Raw genomic sequence first — 25,918 nt, forward strand, 5'->3', positions numbered from 1 at the left:
GAAATAAACAAGAATCCTCATAACTTATCTTGAGATATAACTTTATCTTGACCCATTTATCTTGAAATGTATAAAAAATTGTGGAGTGGCCATATCCTGATAAATAAGCCATAAAGGAACCACAGGCTTACCTAACATATTAGTGTAAAACTGATCCCAATCCTTCACATCAAAATTCTGAAACCAAAAGTCATAATAGAGGAAGAAAACCATATTTTTCACTCTTTCCATGAATGTCATCTTATCAGTCAATTCTGACAATGCCACAGGCACATAAGAAGGGGGGGAAGGGAGTCCTCCACAGTATTTTTCATATGTATTGCCAACAGTGAACCGAAGAGTATAGACAACAGGTATTCCAAGCATCTCAGCTATGAGCTCGCCACCAGGAGCTATAGCATCTGAAACAACAATGTCATATTTGGCTTCCTTCAATGTCTTCATAAGCTTCTTGTTCAAAACAACACCCTCACAAAATTGCTTCATAACCTTTGAATATTCAAAAAATATAGCCTGTACCTTTTTAGCATACTCCCAAGGTGAAAGTCCTGGTAGCTCATACACCCATTCCTTAATCCATTTGTTAAAATTAGCAACAACATCTTCTTTAGTGAATGACACAGGATAAATCTCAAATTTGAGAGCAGATGGTTCGGTAGGACCAATAAGAATGGAAGCTGTAGATGTCAGCACAGTCACCTCATGGCCCCTCTCTATAAGTCTATCCAGGATGGTCTTTAAATTGATCCAGTGACTATATTCCATAGGCCATACCAGGACCTTCCCACAAAACCCACAGCTAAAGCAAGCCAGCTGCAGCAGTAAAAGAGTTGTAACCCACTTTTCAGATCTCATGGTTGTTCGTTTTAGGAACCACTAGCTACCTCTTATTATGTGTTACGATTTATATCATGAAAGGAATTGATAAAAAGTTAAAATGTAATTGAGATATTTTGTCCTTATCAACCAAAAAATACTTAGTCATAGTTGTTCATGGCACAAAAGAAAAAGTAGGCAGTAGTCTGATATGGCATGAGGTCATGATAGTTCATGGTACAAAAAAAAAGGTAGGCAGTAGTCTGATATGGCATGAGGTCAAGATAGTTCATGGACTTTAGCATCAAGGGAGGACATTTAGCTAGTTTCACAAAAGTTTTTAGTCCAAATAAAGTTGAACAGTTGCTTTCTTTGCTGTCACACTAATCAAGAGGCTTCTTTAGGGACTATGGCATGGTTTCAATTATGAAAGCTTTAAAAGATAACTTCACTTTTTTTTTTTTTTTTTTAGGAGAAAAAGTGAAAGGGTATAAATGATGAATGTGTTTTGATTATGTCCTTGAATGCCCAGATGGACTAGCATTGGCTCCCTGTATGCCAGAGAAAAATTGCTAATGAATTTTAAAGACATCCATTTGTAGTTCTTATTAGGTTAGAGAATAATGGGATACAATGAAGGCCAATTTCTGATCCCATTGGGGGGTGTCTTGTTGGAAACTCTTTCTCTATTATTTCAATCTTTGTGGCCTTTAAAACTTAGGTCTGATAGTCTTCCTGTGATTATCATGTTCTTGAGTTCATGGAAGGTGACCTGGTATATAATAAATTCAATGACTAAAAAAAAAAAAACTGGGAACAGCCTCTTCAAAAAATGATTTTATTAATAATAATCTCTTGTTCTAGCAATACTAGATATTCGGCCAAAAGTGATTGCAATTTGGTTTTCTGTTATTGGACTTTCCTATAGTTTCCAATTTGACCTCACACATAGGGTGGTCTCTGTAGTTATTCCTCACATTATTGGAAACATTCATACTAGCTCATATTTCTGATTCCAGTGGATCTATCTATCCCTTTCACTGGAACTAATACTTCAGGTACTCCTTTTAAGTTGCATTGTTGAGTAAAGGGTAATATAGGAACTATCATATGACAGAGAGTCTGAAAAATACATTCTATTAATGCATGCACACACAGAATGGCCTTGAATACTTGGTTGAATCATTCCACACCCTCTGTTTGTGAAATGTAGATGGAACTTTGGCAACACCAAAAGTTGAAGATCTACAATAAATGCTTAAAGAGGTGAAATTTTAAAAAAATAAAAAAGAAATTCCATCTTTGAGAAGCATGTTCGGGTTGTCAACTAATATGCCCTGTAAATTCTGAGTATATACTTCTTCCACCAAGAGGTAGTTTTCTTTTTCCTGTTCGATGGTCACTTTTACTTCAAATGCCAATCTATTCTTTCAGGTGAGAAAGCTACCAGTCTCCCAGATTCTCCCAAGGAAGCAATCTGTTTTAGTTTTGTGGTCTTCAACAACCCCCCTACTTTCCCAACTGCTTGGAAGGCATGTTTGTGAAATAACAACCAATAACAATCCATAATAACCAAGAAAACTTGACCCTATAATTTGTAGAATAATTTCCTTATTTTCTCCTTTGGTTTTTTGAGGACTAACAAGTGTCAAATTTTTCTAGTTTACTGTGTAGGCAGTTACATGGTATAGTAAGAATCAGCCTTGAAAATAGGAAGACCAAGGCTCAAATTCTTCCTCTGGTTCCATCTTTATACATATGTAAGTATATGTATATATCTCTTAAAATTCCAGGTTGCTTCAGCCTGAAAGTCACTTTATTATAGGTGACTCTAACTCTGTAAGTTATAGAGAAGGGACATTGATGGAGGGGGTTTCCAGGAGTTTCCTACACTAATGAAGTCACAATTCCTGCTACTATGTCCATCCATTATGCAGATATTGCCAGAACCTGTAAATATCTTGAATACGTTTTAAAGGATAACTTTTAAATGGAAGTATTCTCTAGCTTGGGCCATTCTTTTTCCCCCAGAAAACATATGAAACTTCACAAACATGCTATGCCTTCATAGATGTCTTGAAAGTCAGGACATCTGATAAATCATAAATTAACTACTCCTGAGAAAGTAGCAGGCAATGGAAAAAAAAAGTAGAAGGAATATTGGATGGAGACATTAGGGATATTTTATCAATTAACTCTATGACCTTAAACAAAGAAATATTTCTAAAAATTAAATTTCCAGAAAATGAATACTCAACAACATGATTGATATAAATTTCTGCTTCTATATTATATTTCCATAATATCTGATATATAATTTTATACCTGATATACACATAAAACATATAGCCATGCACATGTTTTTTATATACACTCATCTTTACACATATGTAAGTATATATATATATATCTTAAAATTCTAAGTAGCAGACATATACCTGTATATATACATGTGTACACATATACACACATAAACATAGGTTTCCTAGATAATAAATATATCTATGTATACAATGTTTCAAAAATTTTAATGCAAGTTTAAGCTTTGCTAGTTTAAAGCAAATTTAAAATTTTAATAGCTTAAAATTTCACTGAGACTTTCAGAATAGCCTGTATATAAACATATACATATATTTTCTAAGTAGCAAAAATGTCCACATCAGGATATATGTATATGTATGTATCCAATATATGGATATGTTTGCTATTTATATTATAGCATCTACCTCCCAGGGTCATTGTGAAGAAAAAAATGAGATAGTATTTGTAAAGCATTTAGAACAGTACTTGACATATAGTTAATGCCATATAAATGTTATTTATTTATTATCACTATTATTATGCTTTGGTATGATCAGAATATGTGGAAAAAACATCAATATCACTGTTTTGTGCTAGACAGCTTGTTAAGAGCTATAAAAAATTTATTATCTTGTTTGATTCTTACAGGATTCTTCAGGGTAGGTGATATTATTATCTTTGTTTTTCAGTTGAGGAAACTGAGGCAGATCGAGGTTAAGTTTCTGCTTAGTATCTCAGGCCATATTTGAATTCAGGTTTTCATGACTCGACTCAAGGATGTACCCCCTACACCACCTAGCTGCCTCAAAATCATTTATTTAAAGTAAGGTTTCTTAACCAAGTTTCCAGAAACAGATTTTAGGAGGGGGAGGAGGATTTGTGAACTTTGACAGAGAAAAATACATCTCTATTTCCTCAACCTCTAATTGAAATTTATCATTTCCTTCAATTAAAAATTTTAAAACAGAAATAACATCATTCTGAGGAGTCTATGATTTTTACCAGGTTTTTAAAGAATCACACACACACACACACACACACACACACACACACACCCCTGATTTTGACTCTTTAATTTATATAGTAATTGCTGGTTAATATTAGAAACTAATATGGGCACCAGGAGTTCTTTCCATTTTTAAAAGACTTTTTTTAAACCTCCAAATTAACAATAACTAAGAACTAAAAGGGATAAAATGCTAAAATAGTATCATAGTTCCTACCAGAACCTTAACTGTTCTAGACAGAACTGTCATTAATGGATTCAATGCATTCTGCTACTGCTAGTCACTTCCATAGATCTACTAAAAATCACCATGCAACAAACTTGTATAGTCAGGGACTAGTAAGCAAAAAGGTTTGCAAACATATTGATTAATAAGCTTATTTCAACATAGACACACAAAACAGGGTCAATATTCTTTAAAAAAAAACACCATACACACACGCAAAATAAAATCAATGGCTTTAAACAAACAATTTCTATAAAAATCAGCCTAAGGAGATTAAATAGATTCTGGAAACATCATCAAGAACAAAAGGAACTCATGCTTAAAAAACCCTTTCCCATATACTTCTTGTAAACCTTTATTTTGTATTGATTCAAATTTAAGATCATAGAGCAAAAGTATACCTCAGTGACATATATTTCATGTAAAATTAAGCCATTTTGACAATTTTTTTTCTTATTCTATTGACTGCTGACCAACATGATTGCCTCAAGATATTAAGCACCTGCTCATTCATACTGAGGTGCATAAGGATGTCAGGGCATTATTGAACAGGTTGGACATGGAAATTAATGGAAAAAACATGGGCTTACCTAGCACATCACTGTAAAACTGGTCCCAATCCTTCCTATCAAAATTCTGGAACCAAAAGTTAAAGTAAATGTAGAAAAGCATATTTTTCACCCTCTCCATAAAAGTCATCTTGTCAATCAATATTGTCAGGGGGACAGGCACATAGGAAGGAGGGGATGGGAGTCCTCCACAGTATATTTCATAGTGATTGCCTGCACTGGTGCGTAAACTATAGATGAAGGGTATTCCAAGTATCTCTGCTATGAGCTCAGCACAAGGACACATAGCATCAGAAAGAACAACTTCATATCTGCCTTTCTTCAATCTCTCCATAAGGTCTTTGTTCATAACGGCGCTCTCACACTGATGCTTCACCAACCTTGAATACTGGAAAAAAATATCTTGCATGTCTGCACCATACTCCAGAAGTGAATGTTTTGTCCATTCATAACTCCAAAGTGTGACAAAGGCTTCAAAAAATTTTGCCAAATCCTCTTGAGTTATCTTCACAGGGAACACCTCAGCATGGAGCCTGGGTGAGTCACTTGGATCAACCAAAACAGTAGCTGAGGGTGTCAGCACAGTCACCTCATGGCCCCTCTCTAGGAGCTCATCCAACATGGCCTTCAGATTGATCCAGTGACTGTACTCCATTGGCCACACCAGGACCTTCCCACAAAGCCCACCACTAAAGCAAGCCAGCTGCAGCAGCCAAAGAGCTGAAATGCACTTCTCAGACCTCATGGTTATTCCTGCTTTACAAAGTACTGAGCTCTTTCCATCTGAGTCTCTGCTTATATTGTTTATAACAAATAAGGAGGTTAAATTTTAATTTATACCTCTAAATTCCTAATCCAAATAAGGAACCTTTAGTTTTAAGACAGAACATAAGGAGGCCTTGAGTAGGTAAAGAGTCAATGAATACATGGCCTAGCTTTAGTGTGCATGGAGGATACTTAGCTGGTATTAAAGTCTCCCATTTGCACACAGTCTAATAGCCTTATTGTTTATTGATAATTTAACCAGAGAGCATAGAAGACTTTAATTGCTCTGCTTTAAATATCAACACTATATAGATGTTAATACTATTGCATTCTTTAAAGACATGCAGATTTTCTTCTGAAATAAATTCAATGTATCTTAAACCTCTTTGCCATTGCATCTCCAGATGAGCTACCTTACAAGCAGTGTCCTCCCAGAAGTCGCTGGAAAAGTGGGTCAGTAATTAATTGCCAGTGGTAACCAGAACAGAGTGGTCTCCAATTTATGGATGACTGAACCCAAACTGAGCAGGCTAGAGACAAGAACAGTCAGGAATCAAAAAGAAGCTTAATTTCAATGTGAAGGAAACAGCTTGCAAGCAGGGAGGGAAAATAGGCACTTGTACCACAGCCCTGCCCCTTGTGGGAGAACCTGAGGCAGTGTGGGGAGATCTCCAAACTCATATCAATGGTTGCTCAGTGAAATGTACTCTTAATATGAAGGGGTAACAGCTACAGAATGACAAGTTTGAGTTGTATCAAGGCTTCATCCCCAGAACTTTTCCAAGCCAAGAGAACACTTAGTACTAGTCAAAGCCATACATACAAGAAGTATATGACTTTCCCAGCACATAAGATCATTTTGAGGGTGAATGCAAAAGATTGTTGTTATGCCAGTCCCAGGACACAGACTGCTTGTTGGGCCTTAGGTCTGGCAAACAGACTGTCTCTAATATCCCGACATCAGGGCATCCCTCAGCTGGTCTTGTTGAGTTGTGTGGTAGGGATCACAAGGAGTCCAATTTTGGATCCTCCTTGAGGAGTTCCTGTTGGAAGAACTTCCTAAACCTCTCCATTTCTTGTGGCTTTTCAGGTCATTCCTTCTAATGATTATCATGCTGCCCATGTTGAGTTTATGAACAACTGACTGTGACCTGGCATATAATAGGTTCCATGACTGCAAGAAAGAGGAACAGGCTCTTCTGAACATCCCAAATGATCTCATTAACAACAATCTCTTGTACTAGCAGTAACTGATATTCTAGCAGAAATTTCTGCAATTTAGCTTACTGTTACTGAGTTTTAAGATACTTTTCAATGGCACTCATATTGTTGGAAATGATCATATTGGCTCATGTTTCTTGTTCTGTTGTGCCACTGTTCCCTTTTCTTGTCCTAACTCAGTTTTCCTAAATTGCCCTGACTCAATTTCCCTCATTGGTCCTACCTTGGTTTCCCTAAATTGTTCTGCCTCACTTTCCCTCATTGGTCCTGCCTCAGTTTCCTTAATTGTTCTGCCTCAATCCCCTTACTTGCAAACCCACCCACTCACTCTGGTTCAGTAAGACTGGTACAACTCAGAGGTTATAATTTGTCAATGTGTAAATTCAAAAAGGGGGAGTCCAGACTTTCTATCTCTAGCTAGACACTTTCTTACCTCCCCCTGAGTAAGAATTTATGGTCCTAGCACCCCAACCTATCAGAACCGAATTGATTAATGGTTCCTGTGTGGAGATTCCTGCTCACCAGAGTTTGGACTCCACCCTCTGCCTTTGTTTAGCTACTGTGTGTAAATACTCATGGAGAACTCACATTGGCTGTTGGATGCTGGATTCTTGGAGACAAGAGTCTCACTCAGCCCTGGGACCAAATCATGGCTCCATTTGGTCCCAGTAAATCTCTCCCTTTCAAATAAAATATTTAAAACTCTGCTCTCTATCTTGCCTCAGTTTCTCCAGCATTACAGTTCTATGGGGTTTACCCCTACCCTGAAGTGCAGAACCCCTTTAGGATTTAGGGTTGTATGCCTAAAGACATGAAATGATGTTTCCAGGTTTTACAAAATGACAAGAAGTCTTGAAAAAACTCATAAAAACATTCTACTAACGCATGCCCATACAGAATGGTCTTACGAATTCAATTGAAGCATTCTAGTAGCCACCTTGTGCCTGTAGATAGAAGCATAAGGACATTAATAATCTGAAGATCTGCAACAGATACTCAAAGAGATGGAATATAAAGTCCTATTTTTGATAACTTGGGTGTGGGTTCTCAGCTGACATGACCTGAGTCAAAATTTATGGACTTCTTCATCTAAATCACTTCTTCCAGGGGATAGAAGAATGATGGCTTTGTTTGATGAGGGATTCTTACTGCAAAATCCTGCCATCTCTTTCTTGAGGTAGGAAAGTTGAGTAACCAAATTTTACTGGATATGTCATCTCTCCTAGCTTCATGTTCTTCAATAACCCTTATGTTTTTCATCTGTTTGGTAGGTAATTTTGCACAGAATCCTAAAATATTAGGAGATATCCTGTTTTCCAGAGTTAAGACCCAGCAGGCAGTTGGTGCTTTGAGCTTGGCAACAATCCTTTACACTCACCCTTAGGATGATCTTACCACCTGGGAAAATCATATAACTATTATATTGCTTTGATTAGCACCAAGTTCTCTGACCTTGGAGAAGTTCTGGAAATGTAGCCTTGATATGACTCAAATGGTTTTTTAGTCCATAAAACAATTTCCTTAGCATTTTCTTTTTTTTTTTTATTTTGGATCTTCACATACTAAGAAGTGTCAAAACTCCCCATTTTGTAGTGAAGTCATTGCCAGTTTCAGGGAAAGCATTTAGGATCTCTCTAAAGAAGTTCTTGAAACAGGAATTCTAATTTGGAGTAATTTGGGATAGCCCGGACAGTTTCTCTCTGTCAGTAGGAATATAAGATACTTCATGAACAACATATACGTCTCCACAGATGATTAGTATAATGTGGCCAGCTCTGCCTGATAGCAATCTCCTTATATTGAACCCTGAATAAAAAAAAATCATAACCCCCCTTTCCTTGCCTTTAAGGACTGGAAATTAAGTTAGAAAGAAAAGAGCCTAAGAAAAACTTGGAAGCTCTAACCACCTTTACATACCACTGTGTCACAAACTCCAGGTGTATTATCTGGATCCTTGCTAGGATAATTCCCTCTCTTTTGGAGTATTGCCTCTGGCCTCACTGCCTTCTGCCCTTGACCCTCTTATCTTGACCCCTGTCAGGAGTAAGTTATGATCCTTTCCTGGAATTATGGCTTTTCTGTCCCCCCAATGTTCTCACCCCCCCCCATCTGCCTTTGTTTCCCCTATAAGATGGTATACTCAGATGAGGTATTCTGTTTGCAAACCCAAGTTAGCTAACAGCTTATTGAACTTCCCTGCCTCAGTTTATCTGCACGGAATGCTTTGAACAAGAGTCCCATGTGTTCGGCTAGCCTAAACTCTCTACATTAAAGATTTAAAAAATCAATCTCTTTCTGCCTCAGTGTCTCGGTATTACACTTACTGATCACTTCTAAAGTGTTAAGGTCTCCCCGTCCACTGCTCTTCTCTTTGCCAAACCTATTAAGCTGGAGGCTCTTTTTGTCTTCTTTGACCTTGAAAAATATGCCTTTTCAAACTTCTTTTGACTGATCCATTTTCATCCTATTGTTGCTGGGATGTAGCAGTATATATGGAACCCTCAGCAGCGACTGCTTGAAGTTTTCTAAATTGTACCCTCTCTTGAGCCCATGAGGTGCAGTGAACAGAACCTAAATTAGATTAGAGACTTTGCATTCTGAATCTGGAACTCAATATGACTAGAATGAGCAACTTAAATCAGATTATTTTAAAGAGCATCAGATATTAAGATATGTCTTGGAATTATCCAAGAGGAGAGAAGGGAAAGGAAGGAAAGAGAAAAAGTGTTTAGCCTCAGACACTGACTAACTATAGGACCCTGGGTAATCACTCCATCCTATTTACCCCAGTTTGCTCATATATAAAATGAGGAAGGAAAAAGTACTTTGGTATCTTTGCCAAGAAAATCCCAACTGGGGTCTCAAAGAGTTGGTCATGAATGAAATGATTAAACAACAAATCTAGGAACTGCTTCCAGAAGAGTTGTAATCTCTGCCTCCTCCAGGGTCACAGTTACTAAGGGACCTCAAAAAATAAGGTCTCATCCCCACAGTCCTGGCAGATCGGTCAGTGTGAGTTATGAATTGATTTTTTATCAGTAGCAATAACATTAAAGAGGATAAATTATCATTTGCTTTGACACTATCCTCCCCAACCCTCAGTCCCACTCAATCAAAACTTACTTTGTGTATTTTTTCCCATTGATATACTCCTGGTGAGAAAAAAGTGGTCTTGCTTTTCTACTCATACCCCAGAACACAGCACAGCATTTTGCACATGCAATGTGCTTAACAAGTGTTTTTGTGCTGCTTCATTGATTTACTATTCTTTTATTCTGTTTTTCTTTTTTCACTTAGGATTCCAATTTAAGATTATTTATTAACTTTTAGATGTCAATTTTTATAGTTCTTTGGATAAGTGAATAATTTTGTCACTAAACATTCCATATCTGATTGCAATAAAGAAATCGGATTGTTTTTCATAACATTAAAGTCCTACCCATTCACACCAAGATGCATAAGGATGTCAGGGCATTATTGAAGAGGTTTGATATGAAAATCAATGAAGAAAGCACATGCTTACCTAGCACATCAGTGTAAAACTGGTCCCAGTCCTTCACATCAAAACTCTGGAACCAAAAGTCAAAGTAAATGTAGAAAAGCATATTTTTCACCCTCTCCATAAAGGTCATCTTGTCAGTCAATATTGTCAGGGGGACAGGCACATAGGAAGGAGGGGATGGGAGTCCTCCACAGTATTTTTCATATCTATTGCCCAAGCTGAAGCGTAGACTATAGATGAAGGGTATTTCAAGTATCTCTGCTATGAGCTCAGCACAAAGACAAACAGCATCAGAAAGAACAACTTCATATCTGCCTTTCTTCAACCTCTCCATAAGGTCTTTGTTCAGAACGGCGCTCTCACACTGCTGTTTCACCAGCCTTGAATATCGGAAAAACATGTCTTGCATGGCTGCACCATACTCCAGTGGTGAAAGTTTTCGCGATTCAGTCCAACTTGTGATAAAGGTTTCAAAAAAATTCGCCAACTCCTCTTGATTTATCCTCACAGGGAACACCTCAGCATGGAGCCTGGATGAATTACTGGCATCAACAAAAACAGTAGCTGAGGGTGTCAGCACAGTCACCTCATGGCCCCTCTCTAGGAGCCCATCCAACATGGCCTTCAGATTCATCCAGTGACTGTACTCCATTGGCCACACCAGGACCTTCCCACAAAGCCCACCGCTAAAGCAAGCCAGCTGCAGCAGCCAAAGAGCTGAAATCCACTTCTGAGACCTCATGGTTATTCCTGCTTTACAAACTACTGACCTCTTTCCATCTGAGTCTCTGCTTATATTGTTTATAACCAATAAGGAAGTTAAATTTTAACTTATGCCTTCAATTTCCTTATGAAAAAAAGGAACCTTTGGTTTCAGTATAGGATATGAAGTCTCAAGTAGGTAAAGAGTCAATGAATATATAGCATAAATCTAATAGCCCTACTGTTTATTAGTAATTTAACCAGAGATGATAGAATAATTGCTCTGCTTTAAGTATCAACACTATATAGATATTAATACTATTTCATTCTTTAAAGATATGCAGATTTTATTTTATTTTTTTAAGATGCTGATTTTCTTCTGAAATAAATTCAATGTATCTTAAACCTCTTTGCCATTGCATCTCCAGATGAGCTACCTTACAAGCAGTGTCCTCCCAGAAGTCGCTGGAAAAGTGGGTCAGTAATTAATTGCCAGTGGTAACCAGAGCAGACTGGTCTCCAATTTATGGATGACTGAACCCAAACTGAGCAGGCTAGAGACAAGAACAGTCAGGAATCAAAAAGAAGCTTAATTTCAATGTGAAGGAAACAGCTTGCAAGCAGGGAGGGAAATGAGAAACTTGTACCACAGCCCTGCCCCTTGTGGGAGAACCTGAGGCAGTGTGGGGAGATCTCCAAACTCATATCAATGGTTGCTCAGTGAAATGTACTCTTAATATGAAGGGGTAACAGCTACAGAATGACAAGTTTGAGTTGTATCAAGGCTTCATCCCCAGAACTTTTCCAAGCCAAGAGAACACTTAGTATTAGTCAAAGCCATACATACAAGAAGTATATGACTTTCCCAGCACATAAGATCATTTTGAGGGTGAATGCAAAAGATTGTTGTTATGCCAGTCCCAGGACACAGACTGCTTGTTGGGCCTTAGGTCTGGCAAACAGACTGTCTCTAATATCCCGACATCAGGGCATCCCTCAGCTGGTCTTGTTGAGTTGTGTGGTAGGGATCACAAGGAGTCCAATTTTGGATCCTCCTTGAGGAGTTCCTGTTGGAAGAACTTCCTAAACCTCTCCATTTCTTGTGGCTTTTCAGGTCATTCCTTCTAATGATTATCATGCTGCCCATGGTGTTGAGTTTATGAACAACTGACTGTGACCTGGCATATAATAGGTTCCATGACTGCAAGAAAGAGGAACAGGCTCTTCTGAACATCCCAAATGATCTCATTAACAACAATCTCTTGTACTAGCAGTAACTGATATTCTAGCAGAAATTTCTGCAATTTAGCTTACTGTTACTGAGTTTTAAGATACTTTTCAATGGCACTCATATTGTTGGAAATGATCATATTGGCTCATGTTTCTTGTTCTGTTGTGCCACTGTTCCCTTTTCTTGTCCTAACTCAGTTTTCCTAAATTGCCCTGACTCAATTTCCCTCATTGGTCCTACCTTGGTTTCCTTAAATTGTTCTGCCTCAGTTTCCCTCATTGGTCCTGCCTCAGTTTCCTTAATTGTTCTGCCTCAATCCCCTTACTTGCAAACCCACCCACTCACTCTGGTTCAGTAAGACTGGTACAACTCAGAGGTTATAATTTGTCAATGTGTAAATTCAAAAAGGGGGAGTCCAGACTTTCTATCTCTAGCTAGACACTTTCTTACCTCCCCCTGAGTAAGAATTTATGGTCCTAGCACCCCAACCTATCAGAACCGAATTGATTAATGGTTCCTGTATGGAGATTCCTGCTCACCAGCGTTTGGATTCCACCCTCTGCCTTTGTTTAGCTACTGTGTGTAAATACTCATGGAGAACTCACATTGGCTGTTGGATGCTGGATTCTTGGAGACAAGAGTCTCACTCAGCCCTGGGACCAAATCATGGCTCCATTTGGTCCCAGTAAATCTCTCCCTTTCAAATAAAATATTTAAAACTCTGCTCTCTATCTTGCCTCAGTTTCTCCAGCATTACAGTTCTATGGGGTTTACCCCTACCCTGAAGTGCAGAACCCCTTTAGGATTTAGGGTTGTATGCCTAAAGACATGAAATGATGTTTCAGGTTCTACAAAATGACAAGAAGTCTTGAAAAAACTCATAAAAACATTCTACTAACGCATGCCCATACAGAATGGTCTTACGAATTCAATTGAAGCATTCTAGTAGCCACCTTGTGCCTGTAGATAGAAGCATAAGGACATTAATAATCTGAAGATCTGCAACAGATACTCAAAGAGATGGAAAATAAAGTCCTATTTTTGATAACTTGGGTGTGGGTTCTCAGCTGACATGACCTGAGTCAAAATTTATGGACTTCTTCATCTAAATCACTTCTTCCAGGGGATAGAAGAATGATGGCTTTGTTTGATGAGGGATTCTTACTGCAAAATCCTGCCATCTCTTTCTTGAGGTAGGAAAGTTGAGTAACCAAATTTTACTGGATATGGCATCTCTCCTAGCTTCATGTTCTTCAATAACCCTTATGTTTTTCATCTGTTTGGTAGGTAATTTTGCACAGAATCCTAAAATATTAGGAGATATCCTGTTTTCCAGAGTTAAGACCCAGCAGGCAGTTGGTGCTTTGAGCTTGGCAACAATCCTTTACACTCACCCTTAGGATGATCTTACCACCTGGGAAAATCATATAACTATTATATTGCTTTGATTAGCACCAAGTTCTCTGACCTTGGAGAAGTTCTGGAAATGTAGCCTTGATATGACTCAAATGGTTTTTTAGTCCATAAAACAATTTCCTTAGCATTTTCTTTTTTTTTTTTATTTTGGATCTTCACATACTAAGAAGTGTCAAAACTCCCCATTTTGTAGTGAAGTCATTGCCAGTTTCAGGGAAAGCATTTAGGATCTCTCTAAAGAAGTTCTTGAAACAGGAATTCTAATTTGGAGTAATTTGGGATAGCCCGGACAGTTTCTCTCTGTCAGTAGGAATATAAGATACTTCATGAACAACATATACGTCTCCACAGATGATTAGTATAATGTGGCCAGCTCTGCCTGATAGCAATCTCCTTATATTGAACCCTGAATAAAAAAAAATCATAACCCCCCTTTCCTTGCCTTTAAGGACTGGAAATTAAGTTAGAAAGAAAAGAGCCTAAGAAAAACTTGGAAGCTCTAACCACTTTTACATACCACTGTGTCACAAACTCCAGGTGTATTATCTGGATCCTTGCTAGGATAATTCCCTCTCTTTTGGAGTATTGCCTCTGGCCTCACTGCCTTCTGCCCTTGACCCTCTTATCTTGACCCCTGTCAGGAGTAAGTTATGATCCTTTCCTGGAATTATGGCTTTTCTGTCCCCCCAGTGTTCTCACCCCCCCATCTGCCTTTGTTTCCCCTATAAGATGGTATACTCAGATGAGGTATTCTGTTTGCAAACCCAAGTTAGCTAACAGCTTATTGAACTTCCCTGCCTCAGTTTATCTGCACGGAATGCTTTGAACAAGAGTCCCATGTGTTCGGCTAGCCTAAACTCTCTACATTAAAGATTTTTAAAAAATCAATCTTTTTCTGCCTCAGTGTCTCTGGTATTACACTTACTGATCACTTCTAAAGTGTTAAGGTCTCTCTGTCCACTGCTCTTCTCTTTGCCAAACCTATTGAGCTGGAGGCTCTTTTTGTCTTCTTTGACCTTGAAAAATATGCCTTTTCAAACTTCTTTTGACTGATCCATTTTCATCCTATTGTTGCTGGGATGTAGCAGTATATATGGAACCCTCAGCAGCGACTGCTTGAAGTTTTCCAAATTGTACCCTCTCTTGAGCCCATGAGGTGCAGTGAACAGAACCTAAATTAGATTAGAGACTTTGCATTCTGAATCTGGAACTCAATATGACTAGAATGAGCAACTTAAATCAGATTATTTTAAAGAGCATCAGATATTAAGATATGTCTTGGAATTATCCAAGAGGAGAGAAGGGAAAGGAAGGAAAGAGAAAAAGTGTTTAGCCTCAGACACTGACTAACTATAGGACCCTGGGCAATCACTCCATCCCATTTACCCCAGTTTGCTCATATATAAAATGAGGAAGGAAAAAGTACTTTGGTATCTTTGCCAAGAAAATCCCAACTGGGGTCTCAAAGAGTTGGTCATGAATGAAATGATTAAACAACAAATCTAGGAACTGCTTCCAGAAGAGTTGTAATCTCTGCCTCCTCCAGGGTCACAGTTACTAAGGGACCTCAAAAAATAAGGTCTCATCCCCACAGTCCTGGCAGATCGGTCAGTGTGAGTTATGAATTGATTTTTTATCAGTAGCAATAACATTAAAGAGGATAAATTATCATTTGCTTTGACACTATCCTCCCCAACCCTCAGTCCCACTCAATCAAAACTTACTGTGTGTATTTTTTCCCATTGATATACTCCTGGTGAGAAAAAAGTGGTCTTGCTTTTCTACTCATACCCCAGAACACAGCACAGCATTTTGCACATGCAATGTGCTTAACAGTGTTTTTATGCTGCTTCATTGATTTACTATTCTTTTATTCTGTTTTTCTTTTTTCACTTAGGATTCCAATTTAAGATCATTTATTAAGTTTTAGATGTCAATTTTTATAGTTCTTTGGATAAGTGAATAATTTTGTCACTAAACATTCCATATCTGATTGCAATAATGAAATCGGATTGTTTTTCATAACATTAAAGTCCTACCCATTCACACCAAGATGCATAAGGATGTCAGGGCATTATTGAAGAGGTTTGATATGAAAATCAATGAAGAAAGCACAGGCTTACCTAGCACATCAGTGTAAAACTGGTCCCAGTCCTTCACATCAAAATTCTGGAACCAAAAGTCAAAGTAAATGTAGAAAAGCATATTTTTCACCCTCTCCATAAAGGTCATCTTGTCAGTCAATATTGTCAGGGGGACAGGCACATAGGAAGGAGGGGATGGGAGTCCTCCACAGTATTTTTCATATGTATTGCCCATGCTGAAGCGTAGACTGTAGATGAAGGGTATTCCAAGTATCTCTGCTATGAGCTCAGCACAAGGATACATAGCATCAGAAAGAACAACTTCATATCTGCCTTTCTTCAATTTCTCCATAAGGTCTTTGTTGAGAACGGCGCTCTCACACTGCTGTTTCAGAAGCCTTGAATATCGGAAAAACATGTCTTGCATGGCTGCACCATACTCCAGTGGTGAAAGTTTTCGCGATTCAGTCCAACTTGTGATAAAGGTTTCAAAAAAATTCGCCAACTCCTCTTGATTTACCGTCACAGGGAACACCTCAGCATGGAGCCTGGATGAATTACTGGCATCAACAAAAACAGTAGCTGAGGGTGTCAGCACAGTCACCTCATGGCCCCTCTCTAGGAGCCCATCCAACATGGCCTTCAGATTCATCCAGTGACTATATTCCATTGGCCACACCAGGACCTTCCCACAAAGCCCCCCGCTAAAGCAAGCCAGCTGCAGCAGCCAAAGAGCTGAAATCCACTTCTGAGACCTCATGGTTATTCCTGCTTTACAAACTACTGACCTCTTTCCATCTGAGTCTCTGCTTATATTGTTTATAACCAATAAGGAAGTTAAATTTTAACTTATGCCTCCAATTTCCTTATCAAAAAAAGGAACCTTTGGTTTCAATATACGATATGAAGTCTCAAGTAGGTAAAGAGTCAATGAATATATGGCATAAAGTCTAATAGCCCTACTGTTTATTAGTAATTTAACCAGAGATGATAGAATAATTGCTCTGCTTTAAGTATCAACACTATATAGATATTAATACTATTTCATTCTTTAAAGATATGCAGATTTTATTTTATTTTTTAAAGACAGACAGATTTTCTTCTGAAATAAATTCAATGTATCTTAAACCTCTTCGCCATTGCATCTCCAGATGAGCTACCTTACACTGAGTGTCCTCCCAGAAGTCGCTGGAAAAGGTGGTCAGTAATTAATTGTCAGTGGTAACCAGAGCAGACTGGTCTCCAATTTATGAATGACTGAACCCAAACTGAGCAGGCTAGAGACAAGAACAGTCAGGAATCAAAAAGAAGCTTAATTTCAATGTGAAGGAAACATCTTGCAAGCAGGGAGGGAAAATAGGCACTTGTACCACAGCCCTGCCCCTTGTGGGAGAGCCTGAGGCAGTGTGGGGAAGGATTTCCACACTTGATGAGGAGGGGAGACCTGAAACTCTTTCTCTTTGTTTCTGATTTTGGGGGGAGAACTCTAAACTCTCCCCTGAGAGACCCTCTCCAGGGAATCAAGGTAAAGTGGTTTTCATTTTGTCATCTGGGTGGGACCACTCCTAACCTTATTGAGTTCGAAATTAGCCCAGAGACACTCATTCAATTCCAATATTTTCTATTCTGCTTCCAGCTCAAACTGCTCCCAGCCCCCATCAATAGCTGCTCCCAGCTTCTAGCCAAGTTTTAAATTATAAAAAATGCAACTTGGTGCTCACTCCTCACAGAAGATCTAACATGCCATGCTACAGATCCTCTCTCTCTCCTTGGCATAAACTGCAACCCTCTGTCTGCTGAAATGATATTTTCTCCAGTGTTACTCTCTTTCTTTATCTCTTTATTTCTCTAACAGGACCTTATTCACTTGGTCTGCTAGGATAGGATTTTTCTGCTAAAAATGTTATATCCCTCTGTCAGGACTGTGTCACCAAGGAATTCAGTCTTCCTAGCAAAGTCTGACTTCCCAATGCCAATAATAAGCTTCTTTTAACCAGTCTAGCTTTTCAGCTTTGGAATTCCTTTGTGAAGAATCTCTGCACCGACCAAAGGGTTTCCCTCAACTCCCTGCCCTATGACAAATGCTAGGGAAATCAAGGGGACCCTGGGCCAAACCTCATCATTTGGGGATACAACCCAAACCTCTTCAATAACAAGGGTTGATCAGTGAAATGTAGCTTTGATATTGAGGGGTAGCAGCTACAATATGACAAATTTGAGTGATATCAAGGCTTCATTCCTAGAACTTGTCCAAGCTCATAGAACACCTAATACCAGTCAAAGTCATACAGTAATTATATGATTTTCCCAGAGCGTGAGATCATTTTGAGGGTGAATGCAAAGGATTGTTCTTATACCAGTCTCAGACACAGACTGCTTGTTGGGCCTTAGGTCTGGAAAATAGACTTGTGTCCTAATATCTTAACATCAGGGCATCCCTCAGCTGGTCTTGTTGAGTTGTATGGTAGGGATCGCAAGGAGTCCAATTTCTGATCCTATTGGAGGAGTTCCTGTTGGAAGAACTTCCTAAACCTCTCCATTTCTTGTGGCTTTCCATATCAGGGTCTGATATTCCTTCTAATGATTATCATGCTGCCCATGGTCTTGAGTTTATGGACAACAGGTTCCATGACTGCAATAAAGAGGAACAGCTTCTTCTGAACATCTCAAATGATCTCATTAACATTAATCTCTTGTTCTAGCAGTAATTGATATTCTCCTAAAAATTTCTGCAATTTAGCTTACTGTTACTGAGTTTTCAGATACTTTTCAATGGCACTCGTACTGTTGGAAATGATCATATTGTTTCACATTTCTTGTTCTACTGGATTTACCCGTACCCTGAAGTCCAGAACCCCTTTAGGGTTTAAGCTTGTATGCTTAAAGACTTGAAATGGTATTTCTAGCTACTACAAAATGACAAGGACTCTTTAAAAAACTCACAAAAATATTCTATTAAGGCATGCCCCATACAGAATGGTGTTAAGAATTGAATTGAAGCATTTTACTAGCCACTTTGTGTGTATGGTATGATGAAAGTATTGTAACACAAATAGTCTGAAGATCTGCAACAGTTACTCAAAGGGGTGGAATATAAATTCCTATGTTTGGTTACTTTGGTCTGGGTTCTCAGCTGACATGACCTGCAATAAAATTTATGCATTTTTTTAAGTTTCTTTTTTCTTTTCTTTTTTTAAATTAATTTATAATTATAATGTTTTTGACAGTACATATGCATGAGCAATTTTTTTTTATAACATTATCCCTTGTATTCATTTTTCCAAATTTCCCCTCCCTCCCTCTATTCCTTCCCTTAGATGACAGGCTATCCCATACATATTTAATGTGTTACAGTATATCATTAATACAATATATGTGTGTGAAACCAAAAATTTATGGACTTCTTAATCTAAATCACTTCTTCCAGAGGATAGAAGAATGATGAATTTGCTTGATGATCGATTCTTGCTCCAAAATACTGATCTCTCTTTCTTGAGTTAGGAAAGTTGAGCAACCTAATTTTAGTAGATAAGGAATCTCTCCTACCTTCATATTCTTCAATAACCCTTATGTTTTCTCATCTGTTTAGTAGAACTCTAAAAATATTAGTAGATATCCTGTTTTCCAGATTCAAGGCCCTGTGGGCATTCGGTGCTTTGAGCTTGGCAATAATCCTTTGTACTCACCTGTATTATATAACTATTATAAGGCTTTGACTAGCACCTAGTATTCTCTGACTTTGGACAAGTTCTGCAAATGTAGCCTTGATACAACTCAAATGGTATCTTAGCCTGTAAAACAATTTTCTCATCATTTCTTTTTGGATTTTCAGGTACTGAGAAGGGTTAAAACTCCCCATTTTGTTGTGAAGTCACTTCTAGTTTCTGTGAAAGCATTTAGGGTCTATCTAAGAAGTACTTGAAACAGGAATTCTGTCATCTGGGGTAGTTTAGGATAGCCTGGACAGTTTCTCTCTGTCAGTAGATATACAACATATTTCATGAACAACATATATATCTCCACAGATGATTACCATAACATGATCTCACTCTGCTTGATAGTAATCTCCTTACTGCTCACTTCTGAAATGAAAAAAATCTCCCTGTCCACCAACCTCCTGTTTGCCAAACCTATTAAAATGAAGGCTCCTTTGTTTTCTTTGAACTTGAAAAATATGCTTTTTCAAAGCTCTCTTGTCTAATCCATTTTTATGCTATTGTTGCTGGGATGTAGCAGTATATATGGAACCCTCACCAGCCACTGCTTGAAGCTTTTCAAATTATACTCTCTCTTGGAGCCCATGAGGGGCAGTGAACAGAATGCTAAATTAGGTTAGAGAGTTTGCATTCTAAATCTACACTCAATAAGAATAGAATGAGCAAATCAGAGCAGATGATTTTAAAGATCATCAGATATTAAGAGAGTTCTTTTCATTATCCAAGGGAAGACAAGGGAAGAGAAGGGAAGAGAAAGTAAGGGAAGGAAAGGAAGAGAAGGGATGTGTCTAGCCTCAGTCTCTTACTAGCTATAGGACCCTGGTTAAGCCACTTAACTCTATTTACTTCAGTTTCCTCATTTGTAAAATGAGGAAGGAAAAAATAAACCACTTTGGTATTTTTGCAAAGAAAATCCCAACTGGGGTCTCAAAGAGTTGGACATGAAGGAATAAACCTAGGAACTGCTTCCAGAAGAGCTATGATCCCTGCCTCCTCAAGGGTCACAGTTACTAAAGACATCAAAAAGTAGCATCTCATCCCCAAATTCCTATCAGATCATTCAATGTGAGTTGTGAATTTAATTTTTATCAGTAGCAATAACATTAAAGAGGATAAATTATCATTTGCTTCGACACTATCCTCCCCAACCCTCAGTCCCACTCAATCAAAACTTACTATGTGTATTTTTTCCCATTGAAATACTCCTGGTGAGAAAAAAAGTGGTCTTGCTTTTCTACTTATACCCCAGAACACAGCACAGTATTTTGCACATACAACATGCTTAACAAGTGTTTTTATGCTGGTTCATTGACTTACTATTCTTGTTATCCTGCTTTTCTATTTTCACTTAGGATTCAAATTTAAGATTATTTATTAACTTTTAGATGTCAATTTTTATAATTCTTTGGACATGAGAATGATTTTGTCATAAACTATTTCAGGTTTGATGCATAAGGATGTCAGGGCATTACTGAACAGGTGTGACAAGAAAACGAATGAAGAAAGCACAGGCTTACCTAGCACATCAGTGTAAAACTGGTCCCAGTCCTTCACATCAAAATTCTGGAACCAAAAGTCAAAGTAAATGTAGAAAAGCATATTTTTCACCCTCTCCATAAAGGTCATCTTGTCAGTCAATATTGTCATGGGGACAGGCACATAGGAAGGAGGGGATGGGAGTCCTCCACAGTATATTTCATAGTAATTGCCCAAGCTGAAGCGTAGACTATAGATGAAGGGTATTCCAAGTATCTCTGCTATGAGCTCAGCACAAGGACAAGCAGCATCAGAAAGAACAACTTCATATCTGCCTTTCTTCAATCTCTCCATAAGGTCTTTGTTGAGAACGGCGCTCTCACACTGCTGTTGCACCAGCCTTGAATACTGGAAGACTGTGTCTTGCATGGCTGCAGCATACTTCAGTGGTGGAAGTTTTTGCCATTCATTACTCCAAAGTGTGATAAAGTTTTCAAAAAAATTTGTCAACTCCTCTTGATTTACCGTTACAGGGAACACCTCAGCATGGAGCCTGGGTGAATTATTGGCATCAACCAAAACAGTAGCTGAGGGTGTCAGCACAGTCACCTCATGGCCCCTCTCTAGGAGATCATCCAACATGGCCTTCAGATTGATCCAGTGACTGTACTCCATTGGCCACACCAGGACCTTCCCACAAAACCCACCACTAAAGCAAGCCAGCTGCAGCAGCCAAAGAGCTGAAATCCACTTCTCGGACCTCATGGTTATTCCTGCTTTACAAAATACTGAGCTCTTTCCAGTATGAGTCCTGGTTAGCAACAAAGAGCTCAGAATTTAACTTATATCTCTAAATTCCTTATCCAAATAAGGAACCTTTAGTTTCAAGATAGAATATAAGGAGGCCTTAAGTAGGTAAGGAGTCAATGAATATATGGCCTAGCTTTAGTGTGCATGGAGGATACTTAGCTGGTATTAAAGTCTCCCATTTGCACACAGTCTAATAGCCTTATTGTTTATTGATAATTTAACCAGAGAGCATAGAAGACTTTAATTGCTCTGCTTTAAATATCAACACTATATAGATGTTAATACTATTGCATTCTTTAAAGACATGCAGATTTTCTTCTGAAATAAATTCAATGTATCTTAAACCTCTTTGCCATTGCATCTCCAGATGAGCTACCTTACAAGCAGTGTCCTCCCAGAAGTCGCTGGAAAAGTGGGTCAGTAATTATTTGCCAGTGGTAACCAGAGCAGAGTGGTCTCCAACTTGTGGATGGCTGAACCCAAACTGAGCAGGCTAGAGACAAGGACAGTCAGGAATCAAAAAGCAGCTTAATTTCAAAGTGAAGGAAACAGCTTGCAAACAAGGAGGAAATTAGCCACTTGTACCACAGCCCTGCCCCTTGTGGGAGGAACCGAAGCTGTGGGGGATGTCCATACTCATATCAAGGGTTCCTCAATAGATTGTAGCTTTGATATTGAGGGGTAACAGGTACACTATGTCAAGTTTGAGTTGTATCAAGGCTTCATCCCCAGAACTTTTCCACGCCTAGAGAACACTTGTACTAGTCAACGTCAAACAGTAGTTATATGATTTTCCCAGAGCATAAGATCATTTTGAGGGTGAATGCAAAGGATTGTTGTTATACCAGTGTCAGGACACAGACTGCTTGTTGGGCCTTAGGTCTGGCAAACAGACTGTCTCCTAATACCTTGACATCAGGATATCTTGATTGGGGTGAGAAATTGTGTTCCCTTTAATCTGTAATATTATTAGTCTGAAATTCAAAATCCTTTTGATTTTCAAAAGAACAGAGATTGGGGTTTCCCAGATTCTAGAGAGTCTATGAGAGAGCATATTTCTCAGTCTGGGCCTTTTTAAGGCAAATCACCCCCATTGATAGCTGGATACCCCTTCAAATTCCTTTGGCAGATCTGAATCTGAAACTATGAGTTTCTTGAAACTCCATGTTTCTAGGCCTGGGGGCACTGGCTTTCTTTTAATCTGAAACCTGAGCCTCAAGATTCCCTATTAAAGGGCAATTTAAAACTCACTTCTTTGCAAAATGTCCAAAGTAGTACACTTTGCCTCTTTGGCATAGCTGCCAGGACCCTGCCAGCTGTGAAGACATTCTCTTCTCAATACCAGTCTTTTTTTCCCTAATAGGACTTTGCCACTAGGAAGTCAGTCTCTTTGCAAAGGTGACTTCTCCTCCAACAATAAACTTCCTTTTTTTCTACCTAAAACTCTTCAGTTTCATGAATTCTTTCCATGTAGGACCTGAGCTGACCAAAAGGGGATTCCCCCAACCCACTGACTGCCACTAGAACCCCCTTAATTCCTCAGCTGGTCTTGTTGAGTTGTGTGGTAGGGATCGCAAGGAGTCCAAATTCTGATCCTATTGGAGGAGTTCCTGTTGGAAGATCTTCCTAAACCTCTCCAATTCTTGTGGCTTTTCAGATCAGGGTCTGATATTCTTCCTAGTGATTATCTCATAAAAATGAAATCTTTTGTGGGGAGGGGTTGGAGAGGCCCTGATGTGAACTGTGCCCCCTTTAAACTGTGGAGAAAGGTGATTCAGGGTCTCAAACCCCTCCTCTAGGAGGGGCACATCCTTATGTCCATAAAGGAAACTCCCAAGATAAGTAATCTCATTCAATTTTGAATTGAAATGAATTGAAAATCAGTATCTCAGATTCATCCAAAGATCAAAAAAGCCTCAAACCCGAGAAAGCTAATAAAAGGCAAGGCAACTCTGTACCCTGAATCTTTGCTAAGTCCTAAAGGATTTTACCCATTAATGAATGTATTTTCTTCTCAATGTTAACTCACCTTTGCAATAGTTCTGTCAGGACCTTGCCCACTAAGAAAGCTGTCTTCCTAGTGAAAATAAATCCCCTTTTGCCACAGACTTCAGGTTTGCCAGTTCTTTCACAAGGGATCTGCAACATCACCTAGAGAGGATTTCTTACCCTCAATTCTCATATCTCATAAATCATGCTGCCTGAGTTCATGGACAACTGGCTGTCACATGGCATGTAATAGATTTCATGATTGAAAGAATGAGGAATAGGCTCTTCTAAACATCCCAAATGATCTCATTAATAATCTCTTGTTGTAGAAGTAATTGATATTCTCTTAGAAATTTCTACAACTTAGCTTACTGTTACTGAGTTTTCAGATACCTTTCAATGGCATTCATATTGTTGGAAATAATCATATTGGCTCATATTTCTTGTTCTACTGGGTTAAGCCATAACCTGAAGTCCAGAACCCCTTTAGGGTTTAAGCTTGTATGCTTAAAGACTTGAAATGGTATTTCTAGCTACTACAAAATGACAAGGAGTCTTTTAAAAACTCACAAAAATATTCTACTCATGCATGCCCCCACAGAATGGTCTTAAGTATTCAATTAAAGCATTCTAGTAGCCACCTTGTGCCTGTAGATAGTAGATAGAAGTATAATGACAATAATGTGAAGATTTGCAATAGATTCTTAAAGATGTAGAATATGAAATCTTTTTTTTTTTTTTTGATAACTTTGGTGTGGGTTCTCAGCTGATATGACCTGCATCAAAATTTATGGACGTCTTAATCTAAATCACTTCTTCCAGGAGATAGAAGAATGATGGATTTGTTTGATGATGGATTCTTGCTCCAAAATACTGATCTCTCTTTCTTGAGATAGGAAAATTGAGCAACCTAATTTTACTTACTAAGGAATCTCTCCTAGCTTCATGTTCTTCAATAATCCTTATATTTTCTCATCTATTTGATAGGTAATTTTGCACAGAACTCTAAAAATATTAGGAAATATCCTGTTTTCCAGAGTTAAGATTAAGCAGGCAGCTGGTGCTTTGAGCTTGGCAACAGTCCTTTATACACTCTCTCTTAGGTCAATGTCACCATCTGGGAAAATGGTATAACTGATGTATTGCTTTGACTAGCACCAAGTGTTATCTAACCTTGGACAAGTTTTGGGAATATAGCCTTGATGTGACTCAAATGATTTTTTAGATTGTAAAACAAGTTTCTCTTCATTTCTTTTTGGATTTTCAAGCTACAAAGAAGTATCAAAACTCTCCATTTTGTTGTGAAGTTACTTCCAGTTTCTGTGAAAGCATTTAGGGTCTATCTAAAGAAGTACTTGAAACGGGAATTCTATAATCTGGGGTAGCTTGGGATAGCCCGGAAAGTTTCTCTCTGTCAGTAGAAATATAAGATATTTCATGAACAACATATACGTCTCCACAGATGATTACCATAACATTGGCTAACTACCTGATAGCAACCTCCTTACTGCTCACTTCTGAAGTGAAAAAAAGTCTCCTTGTCCACTGACTTCTTTTTGCCAAACCTAATAAGCTGAAGGCTCTTTTTGTCTTCTTTGACCTTGAAAAAATATGCCTTTTCAAAGCTCTCTTGTCTAATCCATTTTTATGCTATTGTTGCTGGCATGTAGCAGTATATATGGAACCCTCACCAGCCATTGCTTGAAGCTTTTCAAATTATACTCTCTCTTGGAGCCCATGAGGGGCAGTGAACAGAATGCTAAATTAGGTTAGAGAGTTTGCATTCTAAATCTACACTCAATAAGAACAGAATGAGCAAATCAGAGCAGATGATTTTAAAGATCATCAGATATTAAGAGATTTCTTTTCATTATCCAAGGGAAGAGAAGGGAAGAGAAAGTAAGGGAAAGGAAGAGAAGGGATGTGTCTAGCCTCAGTCTCTTACTAGCTGTAGGACCCTGGTAAGCCACTTAACTCTGTTTACCTCAGTTTCCTCATTTGTAAAATGAGGAAGGAAAAAAATAAACCACTTTGGTATTTTTGCAAAGAAAATCCCAACTGGGGTCTCAAAGAGTTGGACATGAATGA

At 38.4% G+C, this 25,918-nt stretch overlaps 1 protein-coding gene across 13 annotated transcripts in view; it reads right to left on the reverse strand.

The window, feature by feature from the left end:
• The window catches only part of LOC141546724 (UDP-glucuronosyltransferase 2B17-like), a 75,672-nt gene that overhangs the window by 24,112 nt on the left and 25,642 nt on the right, over positions 1-25,918 (reverse strand). Inside the window, exons 1-2 of one of the 13 annotated variants that reach the window (XM_074274718.1) lie at positions 21,739-21,821; positions 15,879-16,543 (exon numbers count right to left, since the gene is read on the reverse strand). The exons of 6 other annotated variants lie outside the window; for them this stretch is intronic. In XM_074274718.1, coding sequence (XP_074130819.1) covers positions 15,879-16,509 — 631 coding nt within the window. In that variant the 5' untranslated portion in view covers positions 16,510-16,543; positions 21,739-21,821. Of the gene's footprint in view, positions 1-131; positions 873-4,939; positions 5,685-10,427; positions 11,181-15,878; positions 16,637-21,738; positions 21,822-25,918 lie in introns of those variants that run through there. 6 more of the 13 variants (XM_074274719.1, XM_074274721.1, XM_074274714.1 and 3 more) reach the window with 6 other exon arrangements.

The sequence above is a fragment of the Sminthopsis crassicaudata genome, chromosome 6, assembly GCF_048593235.1.
Source record: "Sminthopsis crassicaudata isolate SCR6 chromosome 6, ASM4859323v1, whole genome shotgun sequence".
Classification (NCBI taxonomy): Eukaryota; Metazoa; Chordata; class Mammalia; order Dasyuromorphia; family Dasyuridae; genus Sminthopsis; species Sminthopsis crassicaudata.